This window comes from Salarias fasciatus, chromosome 11 (assembly GCF_902148845.1).
Source record: "Salarias fasciatus chromosome 11, fSalaFa1.1, whole genome shotgun sequence".
NCBI lineage: Eukaryota > Metazoa > Chordata > Actinopteri > Blenniiformes > Blenniidae > Salarias > Salarias fasciatus.
In genome coordinates, this window is record NC_043755.1 from 24205074 (window position 1) to 24231443 (window position 26370).

General features: G+C 47.9%; 1 protein-coding gene across 2 annotated transcripts; it reads right to left on the bottom strand.

Moving 5' to 3' along the window:
- Positions 1-82: 82 nt before the first annotated feature.
- On the bottom strand, positions 83-26247 carry LOC115396415 (anoctamin-10-like). 2 transcript variants are annotated; one of them, XM_030102290.1, is made up of 15 exons: positions 26194-26247; positions 25104-25308; positions 23632-23769; positions 23366-23563; positions 21594-21728; positions 19035-19154; positions 18677-18861; positions 18165-18549; positions 18035-18090; positions 17875-17949; positions 16690-16878; positions 16406-16597; positions 15269-15397; positions 6121-6237; positions 83-3176 (listed from the first exon to the last, which is right to left on the bottom strand). In XM_030102290.1, the coding sequence occupies exons 3-15, from the start codon at positions 23756-23758 to the stop codon at positions 3135-3137; spliced, it is 1950 nt and encodes a 649-aa protein (XP_029958150.1). In that variant the 5' UTR covers positions 23759-23769; positions 25104-25308; positions 26194-26247; the 3' UTR covers positions 83-3134. The 2 variants fall into 2 exon arrangements, with proteins under 2 accessions (XP_029958150.1, XP_029958151.1); XM_030102291.1 differs by lacking the exons at positions 25104-25308; positions 26194-26247 and adding an exon at positions 23875-23959.
- Between the last annotated feature and the right edge of the window lie 123 nt (positions 26248-26370).

The window sequence follows — 26370 nt, forward strand, 5'->3', positions numbered from 1 at the left end:
TTGCAGCTCTACAGGTCGATCAGATCTGTCGCCGCAGCTTCACACACACGGACAGACACACACCATGTTTCATTTCCTGTATTTGTAGTTTATTTCACAGACATATAGGTGGACGCCTCGTTCGTGTGGAGAGACGTGCCTGCATGGCGGCCATCTTGGAGAGGGGGTCAGAGACGCAGTGCGTTAAAGTGGATGGAGGTCAGGGCTTCTCCATCTTAAAGTAGAATTATTCACTGAATTGTCCAGGATTCCAAATGATTTGATTTGTTAACGTCACACGTGTGGCTCTGACACAGGGTGCGTGGATGTTTTAAAAACAAAAATCCAATATAAGTGGAAAAGATGCAGGTTTTTTTCCCCCCCTCTGGATGTTCTGATTAAACCAGATACTGTAGAATCACTTTTCACTGGCAAAGAGTTTATGAAGAATAACATGGAGAGAGCTGCTTGTTAAATAGTGAAATAAACCCAGACGGGACAGATTGGATTTTTTGGGGTTGTAATTGTAGAAATTGCAGCTTTTATTTTTCCCAAAAGTGAATTGACTTCTGTGCACGTTAAACCTGACCAAAAGAAGAAGACTGGAGGAAGATCAGACTGAATCTGGATGAGAGACACCATGGCCCGAAGAAATACACCAGTATTTTATAGTTCTAGTAGTTTATAGTAGTTTGTAGATATGATGGTTTTAATGAGACAGACGTGTCAGAGGCTGTGAATCAAAATTATAATATATAATATATAATATAATATAATATAATATAATATAATATAATATAATATAATATATACTATAATATGTTATGTAATATATAAGTGATAGGTCTATGATTAAGACTGACAATAGCAATATTAATCAATATATCAATATAAAAATACAATATAATCAGAATCATAAAATCAATCAAGTGCAATATAAATCCTTAAACCAGTTCTCTCAGTAAAAGCCTCACTCTGCCTGAACGAGTTCATCTCGTTGTTTGTGTCTGTGTGTCCTCCATGTCTGATGTTTATAATAAACTGGAGCAGAGTTGAAAACTGATCAGTTTATGATCACTTCTTCATTCCGCGCTGTGCTGTGGAAGCAGGTCCACCCCTGCAAGATGGCCGCCAGCAGGCACGTTGTTCCTTATGTGTGGTTTATTTCAGCCCGGCAGGTCACATGTTCTCATACGGTTAGCGTTAGCGTCAGAAGCTAACTGCAGACGCACAGGTTACATCTGAAGGCACCGGGTGGTGGAGGCGAGCACACATGCTGAACCAGATCCCTGGTGGGCATGCATATCTGTGGAGTCACGGCCACGGCGGGAAAAACACAAAACATAATGCTAGCATAGCATAACGTGACAGGAAGTAACGCCAGGTTTGAACCGTGACCCATGAAGCATCACTATAACAGTCATGACGGAACATGTTAAGACGCCACATCGTGATGAGGAACACTGATATCATGTAAAACTGTAAAGCGTCACGTCACACTGGTTATTCATAACAGTCCTGTAACAAACCACAACACGCCACACTGTGAAGGCTTTATCTTTATCGTGTCTTCATGAGCGGTTCTCGCAGGGCAGCTGAACGGCTTCATGTTCTGAGACGAGGATGGTCCTCTGTGAAGCTTCATCACATTGGAACGTGGAACTTGTGACCATAAGTCAGCTGGTTAGACGTAAACATGATAAAGAAAAAAACCTAATAATTTCTAACCTGAACTGTTGATCACACCAGAGCTCCTCACGTTCCGTAATGTGATGAAGGTTCTCATCATAAGTTTTAAATCTGGGATTTTTTCAGAATACTGTTCAAACTGAAGCAAAAGGAAAACGATTCGCCTCCTTCTAGATACAGAACACGACTTTCCACTGGTGCCTGTAATTACAGCCTCAGCTCCGGACTGGAGGATCAAAAGCTTTGAGCGTGAAGAAGCTGCAGAGCGTCATCAGACGGGCTGAAACTCCAGGCTGGACGAGTCCGGTGTCAAATAACAGCTTCATCTCCCCCTCCGTGTTTGTCCGACTTCACGCTCAGGACAGTTATCAAACCAAAACCAGCTGAAAAAGCATGAAGATCAGGACAGAATCGACATTTCAGTATAACTGAGAGTGTCAAAGACTGTTAAATTTAAAACAAAAATCCTGAAGTGTCCTTTTGTCCTGAAGGGGGAGTATCCGTCGATAAAACCAGACGTCCAGCGTTAAAGGCGTCAAACACCCAATGAACCGAGGAGGAAAGTTCTGGAAATGAAACCAGCTCATCTCACTTCTAATGACTGGAGGTGGATTTCTGAGAAAACAAGGGTTTATTGCTGAGGAGGAGATATTAAATGAAAGGGGCGTGTCCTAAATCAAAGGGGCGTGTCTTAAATGAAACCGGTGTGTCTTTAAGGGTGCTCATCTTGTCTTTAGTGGTGAATGTGTGTGTCCTGAATACATTTGTTTGTTACTAAGTGCTTGTGTCCAATACCTAAAAGGGTGTGGTCTGAACTTAGGGGCGTGGCCTAAACTAAGGGCGTGGTCAAGTAGAAATGAACGTAACATGAAAGGAGACCTGTCCTGTGTTGAGTGTGTCTCGTACCAAAAGGGGCGTGTCTTAAAGCCACCTGGACCTGTCGGGACCAGCTGGGACCAGTGTGGAGTGTGCTGGTCTCCCGCTGTATCAGATTGTCTTGCGCTAAAGGCTAAATGGAGTTCCATGGAGTTCATCCTCTTCGTCCCTTGTCGGCGCTCTTCATCCTCTCCTATTATCATTTGGAAACAAACCCGACAGCAGTTTAACTAATGATCAAAAAATTGCATCGTCCCAGAAGACAGGAGTGACTTCAGTGGCTGAAGAGCAGAAAGCCAAGCATAAATTAAAAACTTTCTCCGGAATAAATCCGTCCTTTCTACAGTACACCATGTTTACAGCGGCTCCCCTCCACAGTACAGCTCGTTCAAAGCAGCACATCTGGGACAGATGTGGCTCTGCCGTGGAAGCAGCGGGTGTGTGTGTGTGTGTGTGTGTGTGTGTGTGTGTGTGTGTGTGTGTGTGTGTGTGTGTGTGTGTGTGTGTGTGTGTGTGTGTGTGTGTGTGTGTGTGTGTGCGTGCGCAGAGCCGAGCCGAGCCGGGGTCAGTATCTGTGGAGCCTCAGGTCCTCACTGGCCCCCCTTCCGGAGCTCCGAGGCTTCCAGCATTTTCTGAAATACACAGAAGAAGTTCATCAGCGTCAGCCTGACCCACTGGGACCAGTGAAGTAAAGGACCGGGTTCAGAGTCCAGATCGTACTTTACAGCCCCCGATACTGATCTGAGACCCTGGGACCCGATATCGATACTGGTCATAGTGTCGGTTCAGACCTAACATTGAATCCTGTTTACTCCAGCAACTCTTTAGCATGTAGCATGTAGCACAGCTAGCAGTAAAATCCTCCCGATGCACTGAACAGTGAAACTAACGTCAGGCAAACAGCAGTGTTTCAGAGAAAGTTGTGTTTTCTCCTGTTTCCATAGCGACACAGTTGGATTTACATAGAGACGGAGCGTTTTCAGAACGTTCCGGTTTGGAAGCCGTTTTCAAAAGGTTGTGTTTTCAGTGGTTTTGAGCACAGCTGTCGTTTAAACCGGCAGCCGAAATGCAACAAAAGTTTCCCGTTTGAAAACATCATGTAGACAGGACCTGAGTTCCCTCCTCTGAATAAGCCCCGCCCCCTCGTCCTGAAACCCCAATGGAGCTTCAGACCATCAGAAGAAGACACGGGCCTGTGCAGTCCTGGTCCAGTCTGACCACAGCTGTGTGTGTGTGTGTGTGTGTGTGTGTGTGTGTGTGTGTGTGTGTGTGTGTGTGTGTGTGTGTGTGTGTGTGTGTGTGTGTGTGTGTGTGTGTGTGTGTGTGTGTGTGATATCACATGACAGCTAAACTGCCACACTGTCAGACTATTCACAGAGTAAACACTGCTTTAACGGATCATATGAATGCTACTTCATTCTCCGAGGATTTAGATTATAAACTAATCATATCACAGTCAGGACTGACGCAGCTGATAGCTTCTCTAGACGTTTTCCTGCAGTAACAGGCCCTCTGTAGAGTTCTGTGAGCCTGATGTTCTGTTAAACATCCTGAAAAATTAGAACTTAGTATTTCATAGTGTCATGTTCTGATTCACATCTTAAAGAAACATGTAATGACTACAAAAGGCTGTGGCGGTGTTCCACAGGGTTTGGTGTTAGGCCCACTTCAGTTTTTTCTTTTTTTCCCCTAATCAGGAGGCTCCAGAGATGTTTCAGTCAGAAGTTAAAAAGGTAAAATCTGTAGTGTTTTCATGTATTTTGACATAACAGGGTAGCTGTTTGATGAAGTGTGTTTGGTGGGGGCTCCTGGGTGTCTCACACTCCGATTGGCTGCTCGGAGGTTCGAATGCTGGCAGCAGACCCTGCAGAGCCGGGTGACTTGCTGCTGGGTGAGTTCAGCCGACCAAGTGACTCCTGATCAAGTGTCTCCTTGAGCAATGCCCGGCGTTCGCCCAGCGTCTCTCGTCGGCTCCGTCCTGCAGACCTGGAGCAGCTCCCTGGGCTGCCCAGCTAATCTTAATGCCACCACATCATTATTCAGTGAGCAGCTGAGGGTAAAGGGCGCCTTGTTACACACGATCCGTACCAACCTATCCTTCGCTTCAGCCTGAACTGCGCAGCTTTTCATCACTCAAATCCACTTTCTGACAAAGTCGATTAGCTGCTCAACATGTCCAGATCCAACCGGGAGAGAACAGTCAGCAGACTCACATGTTCAAAATCACTTACTAACATCAACAAAAATCATCTGAAATGACATTAATACAACTTCAGGACCTAAAGAAGTGACTGAACGTCAACACGGACATACTTCAATATGTGTTTCATCCAGTTTACTGGCCTGATTGTATTATTGTTCATCCTCAGGTGAACTGCAGGACCATGTGGCCATAAGTCCTACTCTGAACATTAAAACACACACAGCTGCTACAGGAACCCATCCACCTTCAGATAACCCTCACCCCCCCAATTACAACATATCAGTCCCACGGCTAACTGTCGATACACTGACCGGGAGCTTCCTCACATGTTCCTTCAAGTTTTTCTTTTCAACAGGTTGTCCAGCAACTGTGTGAAGATCGTTCATTCACGACTTTTAAAATGATGCGCATACAATCAGTCAAGAGTGAAAAGAATGGAAATCAGTCTACTTTGATCATAAAAACACAAAATCCAAGTCAGCGTTAGATCACCAATCCACAGCACAACAGTTGAGAAGTTAACTTGATGAAAATTAATTTACACAGAAAGGAAGCGTTTAGCGCGGTGAGCTGCAGCCACACACCAGCAGTTACTCACCCTCCATGGAGCTGTCTCTGCAGAACAACAACACCAGTTACACCACAGGCAAAAGGCTCCGACAAAAAGCCCCAATCGAGATAGAACCTTGTACGATCTGTGGCGTTCCCCCGTGGAGCGGCGGGGAAACTGGAGGAACTGTAACGTATCTGCTGGTATTATTCAAACTCTGCTTCCTGGAATGGAGCGTCAAGCTCCTGACACGGCGGCATCAGGAGCTCCGGGGAAGCACTCAGCCTCGCGGTGCAGAGCGGAGCCGTGGCAGTGCTATTAGCAGAGGCCGCGCCGTTTGTTCTCTCCAAAGTGGTCTGGGACAGGCACCGAGAGCTCGTTCTGAATGCTAAATGAGAGGCAGCGGAGCGGCGGGCCGTTATGGATACCAGCTCTGGTCCTCCATTTCACTGGGAGCAGCACATTCCGCCCTGCGCCGTCTCACTGTACGAAGACAGACCATAATGACACCAGCCTGACTGCTGATGGCCTCAGAACACTGGAGTTGTCCCCATTATTGATCCTGCAGGATGAGTGGAAGAACCCTCCTGTGCTCCACACTGGTTCTCGGCGGTCTGGCCTCAGCCCACCGGAGCTTTACTGCTCATTAAAGATGCACCCAGCAGCTGATCCGGCCACACCTCGGGTCTCTGCTCTCTCTGACGGTTTGTTTTGACTCTTTCAGCCTAAAGACGTCTCGCTTCACTGACAGAGAGCGCCTTCCACCTCGTCTGACACAGCAAAGACTTTAACACCGGCGTGGCGAGGAGGAGTCGGCTTTTACCTTCCTCTTGAGGGCCTCCAGGGACTCGAACTCCAGCCGGGCCAGTTTGATCCGGATGTGTTTGGGTACGTCGGGGATGAGGAAGGTCAGGATGAACTTGACGGCCAGCAGGAAATGCTGAAACGAAAGTCACAACACGGGACTCAGCCAAGCAGAGGAAGACAGATCCTGAATCAACGTAACGCCATGACGCTTTGTTAGACCGTTCTGAGTCTGTACGAGACGATCGGGAGGAAGACAGTCAGCCGACAGTCGCTGCTGGTTTCGCTTGACAACACAATGAAAGACACGGCGAGGAACCAGCGTCTGTCGGTCTCGTGTGTGTTTGGGTGTGTCGGTGGTGAAGAGCATCTGTTCAAAGTCGTGGTGTTCGTGGTGTGTTCCCCAGCTGTGCTCAACAAGCAAGAAGCCGTCCAACTCCAGTGATCAATTACTTCACTCTGACTCCCAAACGGCCAGCTGCTGCGTCAAGATGTCAGAAAACGCTGAAAAACCACAGTGATTCAAGAACCATGAAACGCAAAGTGTCACATTTTGTCCAGAGTCCACTTTATTCAGTATGTCCTAATTATTCATCACTCAGGAGCGCAATCAGCTCAGAACAAAGACTGAACAACATGTCTACACCTGGATTCCACATGATTCCTTCCTGGACTGGATTTCTGTCCCTGTCCTGTGAGAGTGTGAACAGGTTTAGTTCCCTCCAACACTGATACCTTCACGTACACACACACCCCTGTGCCGGTGTGTGTAGGACTGGCAGCAGCTGATTCAGCGCTCTGCTCCTCGTCGCAGCAATGGCGGCGGGAGGCCACAGCGCCCCCCAGCCTGATCAAACCAGGTGATTTCAGTCAGATCAGCGATGATGGGACGCCGCTCCGTTCTCGTACTTCCTCTGATGAGATCCTGAAACATGCAACGTTCAGCCGGCCTCAGGTTTTCTCTGAAACGCAGCGGTCCGGACGCCGTCTTCAGCTGGATTCTCCACGTTATTTATGCAGAACTAAAGGAGACGTCTGGGAAACTGACGGAGCGGTCGGGGCTGAGCCAGCAGCGGGGACTGGGAGGGTTTGCCGTTCCAGTCGGCTCCACTCATCAGCAGGCAGAAGGAGAAATCCCTGATCCCACCGACTTGTCACATTGATTGAAGGTGCACAATAAACACTCCGGCTCTTAGCTGATTGCTCATGCTATTCGGGGCTAATTTATATTTGTGAGTGTTCAGCAGCACAAGGTCAGCCTGCAGACGGCGGACGCTGCTGCCAGCAGGAAGCGGCCGGCGAAACGTTTGCGTCTGACAATAAATCTGGCTTCGCCTGACAGGAAGCGTGTCAGCGAACTCCAGACGCTGGCGGTCTGAACGGGGACAGATTAATCCTCTCACATTAAGATTCAGCATTTCTAACAGTTTACACGACCTGATTTTTCCACGCTGCCATGGAAACGAGAGGCGTTGTCGTGTAAACGGGGTCTTATAAAACTTGCGACTGGAGGACAGCTCGTCTCTGCCCTGCCAACATGGCCGCCGGCCAGCGCTAATCCTCCCGTCAGGTGAGGCTGCTGCACCTTTCTTCTCGCTCCAGAGGCGAAACCGGAGCTGGAGGGCTCAGCGTTCTCTCACGGCCGAGGAAATCCACCGAACGCAGAGGACGACACCCGATGCGGGGAAGTACAGGACTTCCAGGAAGCGTTACGAGGCCGGTATGGGGGGCCATGCCTGCACCGGGCGGCTAATTCAGGCTGCACGGCAGCCGATTCCAACGGAGCACAGGAAGAACTGACGGCTGCACAGAATCAACCACACACACCGACATGTGGCCGGATCAGGATTATCACAGCAGCAAGACGTCATCATCAGAGAGCTGCTGTGATTCACACCAGTAGAACATTTACAGCCTCTGCGTTGGTGAAGGGAAACTTTATTTTATTAGCCGACGTTCTCCAAGATCATCAATACACCCAACCTAAACCATGTAAACGCTAGAGTACTGACACGTCTTCAAAAGCACCATAACACTTCATCTATTCAGTATTCAACACATATGGCTGTTACCATGGCAACGGGTCACCGTTAATTAGAAAATTAGCATTTCAATCCACCTGATGAGGACCATTAAATAAAAAAAACGACAGCTGCCATTTGTTGATTTTGAGATTATATATATATATATATATATATATATATATGTTGAAGCCACACACTATGGAAGCATCCTTTCACCTGTTCCACGCCGTACAAACATCCTCCGTGATGAACCCAAGATTTCAAATTTTGATTCATCAGTCCATAATACCTTTTTCCAGTCTTCAGTAGTCCAATGACAATGTTTCTTGACCCAGACAAGCCTCTGTGTCTTATTCTGACGTCTTAGCAACAGTTTTCTTGCTGCAGCTCGTCCAGTCAAACCCACAGCTCCAAGTCTTCTCTTCACAGTTGAAACAGAGACTTTCTTACTACGACCACTATTAAGCTGTGCTTGAAGCTGTTGTCCTGTGAGCCACCTATCACGCAAACTGTTGACTCTCAGAAACTTGTCCTCTGATTCAGTTGTGGCTTTGGGTCTGCCAGACCTCTTCCTGTCAAAGTTTGCCCCAGTTTCTGACTTCCTGTTGATGGTGAAGGAAACTGTACTCACTGACATCTTGACTTTCTTTGCAATTTCTCTGTAGGAAATACCTATAGTTTTCAGTGTCATGATGTTCTGTCTCTCTTCCACTGTTAATTGCCTTTTTCTTGCCACTTCTGTTGCAACACACTACTTTCTGCAGTACAACACTGTTCAACTGATGCTCATGAGGGTCTGGTACCACACTGTGTTCAAACACTGCTTCTATGCTGACAGAGGGGCTTGTTAGTAATCAAGTACACTTGGAACACCTGTAGGAATTAGTAGCACCAGCTTTTTAAGGCTTAGTCACCCTCCATTGTTGCAGGACAGCTTTCAATTGTTAACCCACTGTGTGTTATTGTTCTGAAATGTACTCTGTTTTTCAGTTTTGGGTAACCTTACTTTTTATTTTAGCCTGTGGTAGTTCACCACTTACCGTTGTATCATTTCAAGCTACTGATTGGACTTGAGTGACTTGCAATAAATAACTGGAAAAAAACTTTTGACCGGTAGTAGAGTGTATATATGTGTGTGTGTGTGTGTGTGTGTGTGTGTGTGTATACATATATATATATATATATATATGTACACACACACATATGTACATTCTTTAATTTCCCACATATCTCCATGCACCAAACACTGAGGTATACACTATTACTGATGGTGGAATAGGTTAGTGTCAAAGAGTTCCACTTTATTTGGATGTATTCATGGTGAGCTTACTGACAGGTGCATCTGATTAATTTATCTGGTGTGAAACAGTTTATCTGACAAACTACTGAAGCAGTCTGTACATTAAGAGTCTCTCTCAAAGATTGTCTGTGGTGGAAAAACTAGACGGAACAACGTTGCTTTACCTGTATATGTGCTGGGGCGCCTCTCCAGCGGCTCTCCAGCGCCTCTCCAGCGGCTCTCCAGCGGCTCTGCGTCATGCATGTCATGAGTGGGAAATCCCAAAATGATCCATAACCTGAGGTGACTCTGAGTGGCGCCATCATGAAACACTAATCCACCCTGAAGACAGACTGAACTTCACTTAAGCCGGCCACACACTACAGGATTTTTTCAATCTTCCCCGATTCAGACACCACACACTACACAACAGCAGAGGACAGATCGTACCCGATCTTCCTCTCCTGATCGTCTAGTGTGCGGTGTCACTTCGGAGCAGACAACACACTAGCAGATTCTTCAGCCGAGAATCGGCTCCTCACTCCTCCAAATCTCACGTCGTCCGACGTGACTTTGTGCTGTTTCCCTTCATTGCAGTTTTTACATTCATCTCCACTTTCAATAATAAGTGGAGAACTCATTCGTTCCCTCAGTTCATTCATTCACATCGGTATCGCTCCTTCAGTGCAGACCCCCACCCGCCGTGCGCACGGAGCACGGACTGTCAGCACCTTGTTAGAAAATTTAAATGTTCCAGTACAGAAGAGGGAAACATAGTTTCAGATCATTTTATTATAATTTACATTTAATAATAATTCAGCTTATTAGCTAATCTGTTTGTGTGGTTTTTTTTGGGTTTTTTTTACTTTTGAGTCCCGAGTGCAGCAGTAGAATAAAGTTATTAGCAGACCGTGTCAAATAAAAGCTACTTTTTTAAATCATCAAATATCTTAAATCATTCTTTATGTCCACAGATTTGATAGTTTAAATCAGAGTAAAAATACGTTGATTAGGAAAGTTTCATTATAGTCCGCTCTGTCTCTGAGGGCACGGAATCAGTGGAAAGTTTTTTTTTTTTCTTTTATTATTATTTTTTTGTTCCCCATTCTTCCGTGATGGTTAATAACGGAGATTAATTAAAACATTGGGATTATTGCAGGACTGGCGGAGATGTAGATATTAGATCGGAGTTTGAGTCTGAATGGAGGAAATACGGTTCATCCAGGAGCGACAGGATTAACCATCACTTTCTGCACGGCTGAGTTTAGAGCTCTGGCTTTTCTGTTTCACTGTCATATATAGTGAATATATTTCACAGACATATATTCATCCAGCTCTGACAGCTGCGGGGGGATTTTTTTTAATCAGCGGCACCTTGGTGAGACGGAGCTGTTCATCCAATCAGAGAGCTTTATTTCGAGGGTGTGGACAGCTCTACTCAGAGCTGATCGGCGCCTCTCGGAGCGCACCACACACTACAGGATTTGCGATCGGAAATATTGAACATGTTCATTATCTCCGATCTCCCCTTCCGACGCCTCCCGAGAGGCTCCGACCGGAAAAAATCTCTCGGAACACACCGCACACTACACGAAGATCGGACCCGAACTCATTTGCATACTCCCGACAATCGGACCCTGTCGGCCTCGATCGGGAGGAGAGGATCGGGGCAAAATTCGGCCCGATTATCCTGTAGTGTGTGGAGGCCTTTATTCAGCACCTCACATCCAGAGCGATTCCAACACACATCACACTGTCAGTCACATTCACCCATTCACACGTATCAACGAAGACGGCTGCAATGTTAGGTCTTGCTCAAGGACACTTCAGCACATATAGATGGGGAACTGAGCCTGCAACATTCCGATCGAGAGCCTCTACTCTGCCAACCGATCCACCGTCCTTCAATCAGAGCTGGTAATAACTGCCACCGAGGACTTCCCGTTACATAATGTGTCTAAAGACGAGTTCAGCGGGCGCACTGTGAGGACATGAGGGATGAGGAGGAGGGCCGCCGCCGTGCCAGGTGGTCTAAAATAATCAGATTATCTTTAAAAACAGAGGGAGGAGATTACTGCGCAGTGCTCTGCTAAGTATGATCTGAGGAGAGGTGGGACTGGCAGATACCACACATGAGCTCGGCCAAACAGCCACAGGAAAATAATCGCTTCACAGAAAGATAACAAGCTTGGGCCAACAGAACCTGTCACAGCCTCATCTGACTGCCATAAACTGCTGGTTTGCTCAGCATTTATGTTAATGCTGGAGAGAATGACTGAGTGAAACACAATGTCTGCTCTCAGAGCAACTATTTGAACTCGTCGTCGTGATTAAAGCAGAGACTGCAGAGTCAGTGTTCAGAGAAACGTCCACGAGCTCGTGTCTCCTCAGAGAAACCGTCGGATCAGGAGTTCTTATTGGAGTTTCCACTGTGTGCCGGACAGAAACAGCCTTTTCTCTCCGATAGATCTCAGCAGAGAAGATCAAAAAGATCAATGAATCACACCTGGCTGTTTCTCCAAGAGTGCTTTTTTTGGTCAGTCTAGTGTTGAAGTCTTCATCGGTACAGAGCGACAGACGATGAGGGACCAGCGTCTGGAAGTAGCAGGTTAGCTCTGTGTGTGTGTGTGTGTGTGTGTGTGTGTGTCAGTGGCAGGCCGGCTGGTTGCCTGGTTACTGCTCGCTCATGTGTATAAGCTGCGTACAGTAATTACCCAGGTATCATAGCACCGCCACTGGAAAGCAGTGAGGTGCTGCCCCCCCCCCCCTCGCTCACCCCCACCCCCCTTGCTCGTCCTAACCCAACCTCATAACTGAGATAAGAGTGCTTGTTTTTTTTTTTTAAGCCCTTTCCAATCAGATCCCTGATCGTCTTCCCTCCTTTAATAACAGAAGGAAGAACCTGAGCCTGCAGGCGGAGATGATCTGAGGAACAGGAGCGTTCTGCGATCCAGCCGCTGAGGATCATGGATGTTTGTTCGACTGAACGTTAAACAGGCGGCCGTGCTCTCCCTCTCTCTCTCCTCTTCAGCAGTCGTCTCGCTCTATTCCAGGAAATGTGCAGGATGGTAGCAGGCAGGAACGTGCTCAGATGTACAATCAGCTCGTGACTCAGGTCCATCACACACACACACACACACACACACACACACACACACACACTCGGTGTGGTTTCCTCTCCTCTCTGGATCGCCCTCCCCTCCTTCCTTAACTGCCTCTCCCACCTGCCTTCATGTATCGACCGTCTCGCTCCTCTTATCGAGGCTCGACGCCATGTTTCCTCCACCAGCGAGGAAATAACGTGCGTGCAGGCGTGTGCACGAAAGGGCCGACTGATGGAGGCTGTCAACCGCCGACACACACACACACACGCCCACCCGAGGAGGCGGGTGGAGGGGAACGGTGCCAGCCGCCCTGGATTCTGGTTTTTATGCTTCCAGTTCTGCTCGATCCTCGATCGGCTGAGAGCAGAGACGACCGACACAGGCTGGGAAGAAGAGGAAGATCACCGCTTATGGCACGGTGGGGTAGTGGTTCGCTCTGTCGCCTCACAGAAGAACCCTCTCTGGTCAAACACAATGTCTTTAAAATCAGGAACATGGAGATTCAGAGTAATCCATTCATCCATTCATTACTCCCAGAGTCGGATGTTCTAATTCAATAGTGTTTAAAAACAGCTGTTAGTCCCAGGCTGCCCCAGGAGAACACTTGGTTCTAGAGTGGTCTGCTGGAGGTTCCTGGGTTCTCTAACAGTAGAACAGGAGGCAGAGGAACCGGCTCCCAGCTTCAGTTCAGTTTCAGGCTGACACAGTCTCTGCTTTTAAGACCTTTCAGTTTCTGCTTCAGTGAGCAGCAGTGGCCAGAAACGTTCAATACAAAGTTAGGAGGCAGTGCAGCAACACGATCCGGACCCGGAAACAGGACCAGTTATGCATATGCGCCAGTTTGATGCATTTAATTGCCCAAGAAACAGCTGATTAGCGCAAAGAAGAAGAAAAAAAGACCCGGCGTCAATGCAACAGCGCTTCCGGGATTAATGATGGAATTGCGCAACAACACCACTATCGTAAACGCGTCCCGGCTTCAATGGGTTAAAAAGGAAATTAAAGAAAAAATAAACATCTGTATCCAACCGAGTCCAAATCGGGAGGAATCTTCCGATCCTGAGCGAGTCCGTAATCACGTGATCGGGGCCGATTTCCGATCACGTGATCGGATCGGGACATCCCCCGGCACTGCCCTGACCCCCCACAGTCCAGTCCAAGACCCCAGCTCACAAGGAGGGGAACCATGACTCAAAGACGCTCCGAGCACACGGTACCCAGAAGCCCAGTCCGGTAAACCCAACCCGACCTCCAGCCAGGCCCACCCTGAGTAACCTCTGACCTCTGCTTCAACAGAACCAAAAGACTCGACATAACATGTCAGAGAGAGACTGGTGCTTTATTCAGGCCTGATGGGAAACTGTGTGGCTGCAGCGGCGAAAAACCCAGAGGAAGAAACAAAGCCCTGATCAAAACATGCAGATACTCAAATCAACAGAGAACGCTTTAACGCAAAACACTTAAACGCTGCGGAATACACTGCACTGTTGAACATGTCAACAAGTTAGAGGAGAAAACATCAATCACAAACGCCGGCTGAACGGTGGACCGTGGGGCGAACCGGGGAAAACCAGACAGCTCTGATACACTGCCGCTGAACATCAGATCCATGTTCTCACCGGCGGCCAAACCTCACAGCGTTTTCACGGCGCTGACATGTAAACACGAAACTTTCCTGGAATGAAAACACAAAAACGACGTGTTTCCACTCGAAACATTATTGTGTCGTAATACTGTTTCTCCCACTAACAGAAAAAAGTAAAATGCTAAGAATAATAAAAAAAAAATCCTCATCCTACGATCATAAAATAAACTAACAGCAGCAAGGCCTGTAGGGAAATTATCCCGTATAAAACTGTAAGAGTGTACTTACATTAGATGGTGATATTGCTGATCGTTTTTAGTTACACAACGGTAAAGACAGTCTTTCATGAAAAATACATGTGGGAGGTTCTGTTCCAAGAAGAAGACAAAGAAGAAGCAGAAGTCGATGAAAAAGAAAATGACGATGACGAAGACGAAGAAGTGGTAGAAGAACACAAAGATGAAGAAGAAGAGGAAGACGTCAAAGAAGTAATGGAAGAGGAGGAAGAAGAATCACACGGCTGACGGCTGGTTGATTGTGCTCCACACACAGTCTACCAAACGTGCAGACGATCAATATGACCCAGTTTCTGCCGGTCGTACACACACACACCCACACTCACACACTCTCCCCCTATAGCCCGGCCAGGTACACACACCTATATGGAGCATTTCACAGTGTGAGACTGAAACAAGACGGAGGAACGATTCACCTGCCTGGAGCCTCTCATCACTTATACTAATGTCTTCTCTACGAATGTCTTCTTCACCGTCACAGCCCTGCTCACTACTGTCTGTGTGTGTGTGTGTGTGTGTGTGTGTGTGTGTGTGTGTGAGGCGCTGTTGTTAATGCTAACAGATGCAGCCTGAGGAGAACGGGAGTCTACAGCAGGATTACTGAAATTAATAGACATGAACAAAGGCCCAAACAATGTAAGGCACATAAATAATCCATGGAAAGCATTAATGCACACACAGTTACACACAGACACACACACACTCCCTCAGCACCCCTCACAGTGTGTGTGCAGCTAGTTTAAACTGTGGCTCCACCTAGTGGGAAACATCACCGAGTGTCAGGATGTGGCGAACATGGCTGCTCAACTGCTTTCAATAAAGATGCTCATCTCATCCTGTGTGTGTGTGTGTGTGTGTGTGTGTGTGAGGATGGACCACCTCGATGGCCACGGTCCACAGGATGAGCTGTGTGTCCGACTCGGGGAAGTAGGCCTTGACTTGAGGAGACATGCCGATCAGGGCGCAGTTCGTCACCACAGCGATCACACTCATGGCCTCGAAGGCCAGCTGGAAGAGAAGCACACACACACACACAGACGCACAGACACACTGCTCAGCTCGGCTCGGCTCGGCTAGCTGTTAACAGAACTAAATATTTAAAACAAAACGTGGAGGTTTGCCTTTGACATATTTGCTTTCAGTGAAGTAAACCAGAGTCCAACCAAACCAACTTCACTTAAAAAACAAAACTAACTTTGATTTTCCACTAAAAGTTACAACACTTTGAAATTTATTTAACAGGAATTGAAATGTTTTACTGAGAATGTATGAGAAACAACAGATAAACAACAGATATGAAGGTTAATTGAGAGCAACATGCATTCTAAATATATAGATTTAAGTAGGTAAAAACAAAAAGCAACTGATGCATATGAATTTTGATAATATTAATTTTAAATGCAGCAACTTAAACAATAAATGCATCAACAAAATGCAAAGTAAATGCAGCTATACGTATGCTAAATGCAGCAAAAATATTTTTAAAGATACAGCAACATGTGTTCTGAATGCAGACTAGATGTGATAAAGCACATGGTCAATACATGATTCCAGCTTAATGCAGCGTCATGGCTGTGGCTTCTACTGCAGCAACATGCTGGGCTTCACAGAGTGTGTGTGTGTGTGTGTGTGTGTGTGTGTGTGTGTTCTCGTATTTCTATCCTTGTCGGGGCCAAATGTCCCCACAAGGATAGCAAAACGTGGAACGACGTGCCTTGTGGGACCTTTTTCCGGTCCTAAGTAGGACAAACAGTGTTTTCTTGACCATGTTGTTGTTACTGAAAAAAGTAAAAGTGCAAAAACATTTCTTTAGGATTAGGCTTTGTTGTGGTGTGGGTTAGGGTTAGGGTAAGGGTCAGGGTTAGGGGCTAGACATGAATGGGAGTCAATGGAAGGTCCCCACAAGGATAGAAATACGAGACTGTGTGTGTGTGTGTGTGTGTGTGTGTGTGTGTGTGTGTGTGTGTGTGTGTGTGTGTGTGTGTGTGTGTGTGTGTGTGTGTGTGTGTGTCTCACCTGCCAGACGCCGATGTTGGCGGCGGGGTCGGAGAAGGGCCTCTTGAAGACGTGGCACATCTTGAAGGCGTCGGAGTAGACCTCCGTCACGTTGTTGAGGACCACCAGGACGGCGGCCAGCGGGTAGACGCAGGAGAACAGGCTGACGTAGCCGAACAGCAGGAAGAGCTCCAGGTAGTCGTCGAAGGTGCCCTGAGATCACCACACACACACACACACACACACCCTCCCTCAGTCCTCTGCCGGGCCGTCCCCCCTGACGGAGCAGGTGTGTGCTCCCTCACCAGGTAGGTGCTCATGTCGGCCTCCAGCCGGACCTGCTCCTCCAGGGGGAGCTCCTGCTCCCCCAGAGTCCGCCTCTTCTGCACCCTGCGGATCATCTTCTTGTTGCGCCTCCTCTGGAGCCAGTAGGGCAGGAAGGCCTCCATCACCTGGTTCAGGATCTGGCTGGTGATCAGCAGGGTGGCCAGACTCTGAGGGGCACCAGACAACAAACAAACAAACAAACAAACAAACCAAGGAGAAACACCAGGTCAGGACGCTGATGTGCTGGAATTACAGAACAAAAGGAAGAGTAACAGATGTGAGGTGGAGAGGAGGCGTAGTACAGTTCTCGGTGTAGTAGGGCTGTAGTGGAGGTGTAGTAGGGGTGTAAAGGAGGTAGCCTGTAGTGGAGGTGTTGTGGAGGTGCAATCGGGTTGTAGTGGAGATGTAGCAGCTGTAGCTGTGTAGTTCAGGTATAGAGAGGTGGAGGTGTGGTAGCGGTACAGTAGGGATGTAGTGGAGGTGTAGTAGCAGTGAAGGGGAGGTGTTGAGTGGTGGAGGTATAGTTGGAATGTAGTGGAGGTGTAGTCACTGTCTTGAGGGATTGTACTGGGATGTAGGTGTAGTGCGGTGGGGGGTACTAGAGGCGTAGTGGGGGTGGAAATGGGGGTGTAGCAGAGGTGTAGCAGAGGTGTAGTTGAGGTATAGAGCGATGGAGGTGTGGTAGGGGTACTGTAGGGATGTAGGGGTGTAGTAGTAGTGCAGGGGAGGTGTTGAGTGGTGGAGGCATAGTAAGGATATAAGGGAGGTGTAGCAGCAGCGTAGGGGAGGTGTAGTAGGGCTGTAGTGGAGGTCTAGCAGCAGTGTAGGGCGGGGTTGGGTGGTGGAGGTATAGTAGGAATGCAGTGGAGGTGTAGCAGCTGTGTAGTTGAGGTATAGAGGGGTGGAGGTGTGGTGGGGGTACAGTAGGGTAGTAGTGGAGGTGTAGTAGCAGTGTAGGGGAGGTGTTGAGTGGTGGAGGTGTGGTAGGGTAGTAGTGGAGGTGTAGTCGCGGTCTCGTGGGATTGTACTGGGGTGTAGGTGTAGTCCAGTAGGGTTGTAGTGAAGGGGTAGTGGAGGTGTACTAGAGGCGTAGTGGGGGTGTAGTAGAGGCGTAGTGGGGGTGTAGTAGAGGTGTAGCGGGGGTGTAGCAGCGGCGTTCCCACCTGTCTCAGCAGCACCATGTCCTGCATGACGAAGGCGATGTAGAACAGGGAGGCGAAGCAGTTGAAGAAGTTGAACTGTGAGGAGGAGAGAGGAGCCCTGCGGTCAGACGGCGGAGGGTGGAGGCGTGACGGAGCCCCCAACTCCACTCAGGACACTCACCACCAGCACCTTGAGGACCAGGTGGTTCTGATAGGAAGACTCCAGCCGGTGGTTTTCTGAACAGTCAGAAGACACAGTCACCAGGGCGTCCGTGGGGTTGGCCCCGCCCCCACCGGACGGACGGACTCACCCCACTCAGTGAGGAACTCGGCAGCGTATCTGTAGATGAGGTTCATGATCTCTATGACCACGGCGTAGATGACGCTGGGCACGAAGACCAGAACGCCCGTCCAGAAGGTGGGGTCCTGGTCGTGCAGCGTCAGCGCCCAGCCTTCCATCTGGAAGTAGATCATCATGACGTGGAGCGACAGGTACAGGCACAGCAGGACGAAGGGCACGGACACCAGGTAGATGCGCACGTGCCTCTTGGCCGCGGGGTACACCGGCTCCTCGCGCCCCGTCACGGGGTTGAACCCCAGGACGCCGTGGAAGCCGGGGCGCGGCTCTTCGAAGGCCCTCTTTCTGCTCAGGGTGCCCCAGCGGAACGCCAGAGAGGCGCTGAACTGTTTCCACAGCTGGAGGAGGAAAGGTTCAGTCAGCTGAGAGGTCAGGCTGAAACACTGGAAGGACGAATGAGTGTGAAGGATGAGGCTCCTCCTCCCTTCATCAGATCCCCCTCTGAAGCACTGGGCGGCTCCGTACCTCCAGGATGATCGTGCACCAGACCAAGTTGAAAGCAGCAAACACAACATATTTGTCGTAGTCCTCCCAGTCGAACAGGTAGTAAGGCAGGCCGACGAGCGCCATGGGCACCAGCGCCAACGTGAAGTACTCCAGGAAGCCGAAGTAGAGGCCCAGGCCCTCGCCGTAGTAGTGCCTGATATCGTCTGGAGGCGGAGCACAAGCAGGAAGAAGTGTGTGGAGGAACAGCAACACAGAATTCACACAAAAACAATAAAGAATTGAGCTGGAGATAAGAGGAGGAGGAGGGAATGAAGACATTCCAGCTCCCTCACATCGTTTTATTACAAACAAGAGATGAGGATCTTTCTTCACTCACCAAGAGGCTGGAAGGCCAACTTGACCTTCTTATACCAGGAGAAAGAAAGTCTCTTCAGCTCTTCTTTCTCGTGGAGAGGAAACATCTGGACCAAGATGCCTTTGGACTGCAGTCTACGAACTGGAAGAAAACCAGAAGGCTTCATTACGTCCACACGGTAACAGAACGTCTTATAGCTCAGTAACTCCATGGTCCTCAATAGATGTGAAAGTGAGTGTTTGGTTCTGTGTGTGAGAAGATGAGCTAAAAGAGCGTTCGCACTCGGAGAAGAAACCTCCATATGATCTAAGATGCTGGGTTTAAACTGTAGCTTCTATTTTCATCTCGACGCTTCAAGTGAAAACGCAGCGTTTTTGCACGTTGAGCACGAGTTCTGTTTACATGGAAACAGCAGGAACCCTGAGGTTGATGCAGTTGGCACGTTGGGCCACTAGTTGGCACCACTTGTCTTTGTAATGAAAGCACACAGGTCCCTGAAGGACCGGAGCAGGAGCAGCGTTTCCACGGTCTTACATGGAGACAGAGCCAGAGCATTTCACAAAGGTGCATTTCCAGCGACTGCAGACAGCGTTGTCATGTAAACGGACTTCAAGATGCCACTAAAGTCACCTGTGGTCAGGCTACTTACAAAGTTCCACTTTGGAAGCCGTTTCCAGAAAGTTGTGTTTTCCTCGGCTCCAAGCTGCCACCGTGTGAACGAACACCCAGAACGCTACAGAAGTTTCCCCCTTTCACCTGGAGGAGGAGCGCCGTCGTGTGACCGGAGCCTCAGACTCAGTGTGAGTTCAGGCCGTCCGGGTTTGTCTGCCTCGCTCTGGGCCGTGAAGGAGGACGGACTGACTTCCTGTTGACACCAGAGCATCGACTGCCTCCCCGCTGCTAAACAAGCAGCTTCATTTTCCAGAAACAAAAGCCCTAAAACAATAGGCGTGAGCTGGATTATTGCGCACAATGGGCTAATTCCCGCCGTCCGACACGCCGGCTTGAAGGGCCTATCTGCTCATCTGCCAGCTCTTGAGTGCATCATTTGCGAGGAGTGATTACGTCCTGCTTCACTGCGATTTGTCGAACACGGGAGCTGAATAGACGCGTCCTATCTCCTCCGCGAGTTCATTGCTTCCTTATCTGCCCGTTAGAATATTTCACTGCATTTGCATATTTATTGTTTCCATACTGAAGCCAGAAAGGGGGAGAGACAGGCGAGAAACGGAGGGGAGGGTTTGTTCAAAGGCGGCTGCTTTTTCCCTCCAACATAACGGCGTCACTGCAGCTGAAGAGAAAACCTCAGTCCAAACAGAAACAGAGAAATTGTGTGGGAAAAAAGCCACATGTCAGAGCAGAGACTGAGGATTTACTGCCACGTTTACACCATCGTGATGTCTGGGCTCATTCGGGACTCGTCTTTACAAACGTCATCATCAGGAGAAGCTTCTCAACACTCCAGCTGTTGGTTTTGCTCCCATGCTTCATGACAACTCAAACTCTGAGACTCCTTTCACACTAATGAACCTAACCCGAACCCAAAGCTATAAGTGAGGATCCATTATCAGCGTGCTAACAGTCTCCCAACGGCAGGAAGCAAGAGTCTCACCACTCAGCTTCTCCTCCTCCTGGTTCATCTCCTCTTTACAAACCTTCTCTGCTAGATCCAGTTATTCCTCCTCAGCAGTAAAGCTTCTCTAATGGTGGGAAATCACTTCTTCCAGGTTCATATCCACTGTTCAGTCCAGGTACCGTCCTGGTCTAAACCACAGGTAGAAATGATGATTCACCTGCTGTTTACAGTTTTAACCAAGCATACGTGGCTGTGCAGGGCAACCCGCATGGAATTCAATCTGAAGCAGTTTTTATTAGATCATTCTGTGACGACGGGAGATTTAACGAGATCAGACTGAATTGCAGGAGAACAGAACGCCGTCTCTCTGTAATGAACAGCATTCATCTGTGGTTTTAGCCACGTGTTCTGTACAGTCCACCAGCACGAGACGACTCTGCCAGCATCCGCTAGAGATGAGACACAGACAAGCTCTTTTCTCCGGGAGAAAGGCTCCTCATCCAGCCCAGCACCATGACGCACGGCGGTCCACTGCTGTGGTGACCAGCAGGCCGCGGCGGGCCGAGTTGGTCAGTGTGAAGGAAGAATGAGACTTTTTCTTACTTTGACCCGACTGGTGAAGCGTTGCTGCAACAGCAATTCACAAAAAGACCGATTTCTCTCAAATACTGCTGACATTGTATCATGAAGCCTTATCCTCACTGAGACCTATCCTGCACAGATTCAGGAACCACCTGCTGAAATGCACTATGGGTAATTCGATCTAAAAACAACATCTGTAATGAAACTTCCAGACCATCCATGAACCCAACCAGCTGCAGCAGCAGACGCTGTGTTTCCAGCACTGCGGTTCTGTGACTGGACCCTGGAAACGCAGCTCGCTGTGCAGCCGGGGGCGGAGCCTGGAGCCGGGGGCGGAGCCTGGAGCCAGAGGCGGAGCCTGGAGCCGGGGGCGGTGCCTGGAGCCAGGGGCGGAGCCTGGAGCCGGGCGGTGGATCGCTCACCGATGGACTTCCCCGGGTAGAGCTTGGCCTGGCTGTGTCCCGGGACGTGGGTCTCCTCTTTGGCTCGCAGGGTGTCCAGCTCGTGTTTGATGATGTACTGACACTCGGCCATGCTCAGGAAGTCGTCTCCGTCCCCTGGAGAGACGAGGAGAGACCAGCGACGGAGGAGACATTTGATTTGATTTGATTTTTGATTTGATTTATTTATTTCATTCATTTAAATAAAACAAAAAGTGAATGCAACATACTTGCATCTACATACTTCAGCACAGATATGAATGCAAAGGTACAGAAAGAAGCAAAAGCTTATAATATCTGCCCCTCATCAATTCAGAATCCTTTAAACTTCCGATGTGCGCGCTACATACAATACATAACAAAGAAACAATACATAACAAAAAAAACAAGTTGTCATCATACAACACAAATTTCAAAGATGTCCTACATGGCGTCTATGTATCTATCCATCAGAATTAGTTTCACACTCTTTTTAAAACAATGGATGGATTTTGAGGTTTTGATTTCACACTCAAGGCTGTTCCATAGATTTACACCGTGGACTGAGACACACCTTTCCTTTGGTTTAGTTCTAAACTTAGGTTTACAAAAAAAATCTGATCACTTTCTCTCTTTTTGAATCTATTTTGCAGGTTTTCTGGTAATGTTTTCTGGTGAGCTTTATACATACATTTGAGAACGTTAAGTTCAACCAATTCATTAAATTTTAATGTTCCTAATTGTAAAAAAAAGGATTTGTGTGAGCTCTGTATCCACTGCCATTTACAACACGAAGAGCACGTTTCTGTAAAATGCAAATTGGATCAAGGTAAGTTTTACATGCATTTCCCCACACATTCATTTCCCCTTACATACAGTAAGTCAAATGTAGAATAATTAAGGAATTATACAACAGTAACAAAGCATTCTTATTGAGAGACTCTTTAACCTTGTGTAACACAGCAATAGTTTGGGATAATTTTGTTTTAACATGTTCTATGTGTGATTTCCATGTTAAATGTTCATCAATTAAAACACCCAAGAACTTTACTTCATGCACTCGTTCGATCTCTAACCCTTGAATAGAAAGTCTTGCACCAACATCTTTATCTTTACAAGTAAAGACCATAAATTTTGTCTTGTTAATGTTTATAGATAGTTTGTTAGCATTAAACCACTGTAATAGTTTCTCAAACTCATTTTCCACTGTTTGTAACACCTCATTTATGTTTTTTTCCCGTGTAAAACAATGTGGTATCGTCTGCAAATAAAATACATTTTAGTACATTTGAAGCAGACACAATATCATTCACATAGAAGAGAAAGAGAATTGGTTACTGGTTAAAGACATTACTGGTCTGTATATACAATATATAATATATAATATATAACATGACATGTTATATATTGTATATTATATATTGTATATATCATGGTTTAAAAATGTATATATTGAATATATACATTTTTAAACCATGATGAACTAGAATTTGGCACTCAGAGCGCAGACCTCCACCACAGCTCAAATCAGTCACCAACAACAATAAAAAATTCCTGGATCCAGACAGTGACCCGGATCATCACCAAAAGTTAATGGATTCTAAGTGAGCCCAAGACCCACCTCTCCACAAAGTGTCATTGCAATCCGTCCATTACTTTTTCCGTAATGTTGCTAACAAACCAACCAACCAACAAACCGAAGTGATTACATAACCTCCTTGGCGGAGGTAATTACAGGACTTCCACAGTCAACCAGACCCCGCCTCCCGGTTCACCTGTGAAGCCTTTGAAGTTGAGCTTGTTGGCGCAGGTGAAGCCCCTCATGGAGCCGTCGCTGTACTCCTTGAAGAGCCCCAGGTCCTCGGCCCCGGACAGCAGCCGCCGCCGCGACGCCCCCACCAGGAACACGTTGGGGTTGGTCTTCTCCCCGGCCTCCACCCCGGGGCCCAGCTGCCGCACCAGCAGCTCGGCGCCTGGCGGGAGGTGAAGGGTTAAAGACAAGCGGGGGGAGGGGGGGTTAAAGGTGGGCGGAGCTCCACACCTCCACTGTGCTGCGGGTCTCTGATCCTGCTCAGCAGCCAGGCCACCGCCTCCTCCTTGGTGTCCGGGGCCAGCTCCAGCACCACCAGGGGGGCGAAGGCGGAGCCGCCGCCGTCGTCCTGCAGCATGGTGGCTCCACCTGCAGGACACACCAGCTGTTGACTTCCTGTCCAGATGTTCAGGCAGCTGCAGCAGAGTCCTGGAAGCCTTTCCTCCCTCACTGAAACCTCGGGCTCAGGCTCACATGATCACTCTGCCGACGGCCTCTGAGGCCCGGGTGCAGTGGTGGAGGGTTGCAAGTGTGATTCCCGAGGGCCACATGTTGAAGTGTCCTTGATCCTGAACGCCAGGAGTCATGTGAGTGAAATCCATTCACTGTTTCAGTTCAGGGGGGCAAACATAAGGCCCCTGGGCCAAAACTGGCCCGCAGCAGGCTCCAAACGGGGCCAAACAATCAAAACCTGACGCTGCTGTGAGAACTGCTGCCTGCTTTCTATCAAAGCCGTGCTGTGGGGGGGTTTGGAGGAACAGCCAGAATGAAACTGCTAGCAGAGAAGATTTCTGGACATGTGACCAACTGTTTGGCTTTGGTGAAAATACAGACATTCTAACCACATATCTTCTGCTTCTCTTTATATTTAAACTTTCAAGTTTCAAGTCTTTATAAAAAAAAAAAAAATGACAACAAATACTGCTGAGTGTTTTCAGCAATTAATTCGGGGAGGGCTGTCAACGTTTTTTTTTTAATTGCGATTAATCACATCATTTTTGAACTTGTACTCAAGCGTCAAATGAGGAATCTAAACCTCATAATTCAGCTGAACTGCTCAGGGATGGAAAACACCGTCCCAACGAGGAACATGAGTTTTATCTGCTGTTTCTTTTCTTTGAGCCAATGGCGATTAATCGTTGACAGCCCTCCATGAATTAATCGTGATTAGTCACAATTAAAACTGACAGCACTCGTCTAGTCTAATACTACTGAAAGGATTCGTCTTTAGAAAGTTTTTTTTTTTAAACCGTCTGTCGTTTTTGACCTTTTAACTTTATTTCCCATTAAAAACTGTAACATGAAACCGTTCCCTTTACAACCCGAGGATAAATAGGAGAAGAAATATAAACAGAGGGTGCTGTTATAATAACGAGATCCTGTGCATGAGTGCATGTGAGCGTGCATGTGAGCATAATGAATGGAGGGACTGGAACTCAGATATAGAAACAGTTGGTCCGGGTTCATGTGGAGGATCTGAGAGGACGAATCAAACCACAGAGCCAGACGACAGACAGAAACAGCTGACCGACACACACACACACACAAAATAACACACTCTGTCACTCACTCACACTCACACTCACACTCACACACACACTCACACTCACACACAGAGGGAGGGGCCTTCACACTGCTGCCCCTGCTCCCCGCAGTTTGCCCCTTCGGTCGGTTTCTTACCGAGGTCACCTGCTCATACTCACTGCGGTGTGTGTGTGTGTGTGTGTGTGAGCGCCGGTCTCAGGAGCCGTGCTGGTCGGAGGAGCACAGGGACAGGGCGGAGGAGTGGAGGACAGGTCTGAGCGGTCTGAAGCCTGCTGCACCCAGGGTGGGGGGGTGGAGGGGGGTGGGGTCTGCAGCCTCCACGTCACCAGCCTGCTGCCACTCCCACTCCGGTGTGGGTCTAACCTGCAGCAGCACACAGCAGGGCAGGTCAGGGGGGAGGGTGGAAGGGGGGGGCTGGATTCTCCACGTCACCAGCCTGCCGTCACTGCTCAGGTCCTTCTCTGTTTATTTATACACAAATCTTCACTGCGGGAGGATTTTAGACAACACTAAGGTTCATAATCAATACGACCAATCAAGAAGAAGTCCTCTCCTGTGCTAGTACCAGGTTCAAAGGTCAGGGGAATCTTTATATATTATCTGCAGGACTAAAAGTTTTTCAAGCACATTTTGTGATTTCAATCCATCTCTCTTACACCTTGAACAGGTTCACTCATGAAAATGTGTTTTCACAGATTTAATCATGATTTTATCCTCAGTTCTGTATAAAGTTACTTCTTCCTGTTTGTTGATTCTTGAGGTTTTTTTTTATTTCTTTTTTTAATGCTGCACTGAATGAACTCTTCTTTAAGGTTTCCCCTGATATTTTCTGCTTATCCTCCCTTCTTGCTGCCTTTCCTCCTGTAATCTGTGCATGTTTGTTGATGTAAATGACTTTCCACTGCATTGTTACTGAACAGTGCAGCTCAAACAGCTGAACTGACAGACTTTAAAACATTCACTTCTATCACTGGCTTTCAGATGTGAAGCTGGACGAAGAAATCACTGATTATCTGACAGATTAATCCAATAATAAATGTTTTCATCATCCAGAAACATGAAGAACTAAAAAGTCAATACATGGATTTTTTTTTTAGGATGACTCAACATCAAACACCAGTTTTGTGCACATTAGAATACAACAGCGCTAAAAGCTTCCAGAACAAACTGCACACAAGAGATTTAGACGTGAGGAGTTCAGTTAGAGCGCAGCAGATGATAAATCGTGAGTTTTATTCACAAACTTACCAGAAACCCTCCTCTCTCTCTGCTCAGCAGCTGATCACTTCACTTGACAGCAAACCAACTTCCGCATTCCACACGGAGACGCTTGTTTTTGTACTTCAAAGAGGAGGAGCAGTGGGCGGGGACGGCCTCTGCACGCGCCGCCCCGCTGACGTGACGCCGGTGAGTAAATCAAACGGC

Coding starts and splice junctions, on each gene's coding strand:
- LOC115396415 (XM_030102290.1), bottom strand. CDS start 23,758: ATGCTGCAGGACGACGGCGGCGGCTCCGCCTTCGCCCCCCTGGTGGTG. Junction 21,729..23,365: donor CAACTTCAAAGGCTTCACAG/GTGAACCGGGAG, acceptor TCGTCTCTCCAG/GGGACGGAGACGACTTCCTG. Junction 16,598..16,689: donor CCGACATGAGCACCTACCTG/GTGAGGGAGCAC, acceptor TGGTGATCTCAG/GGCACCTTCGACGACTACCT.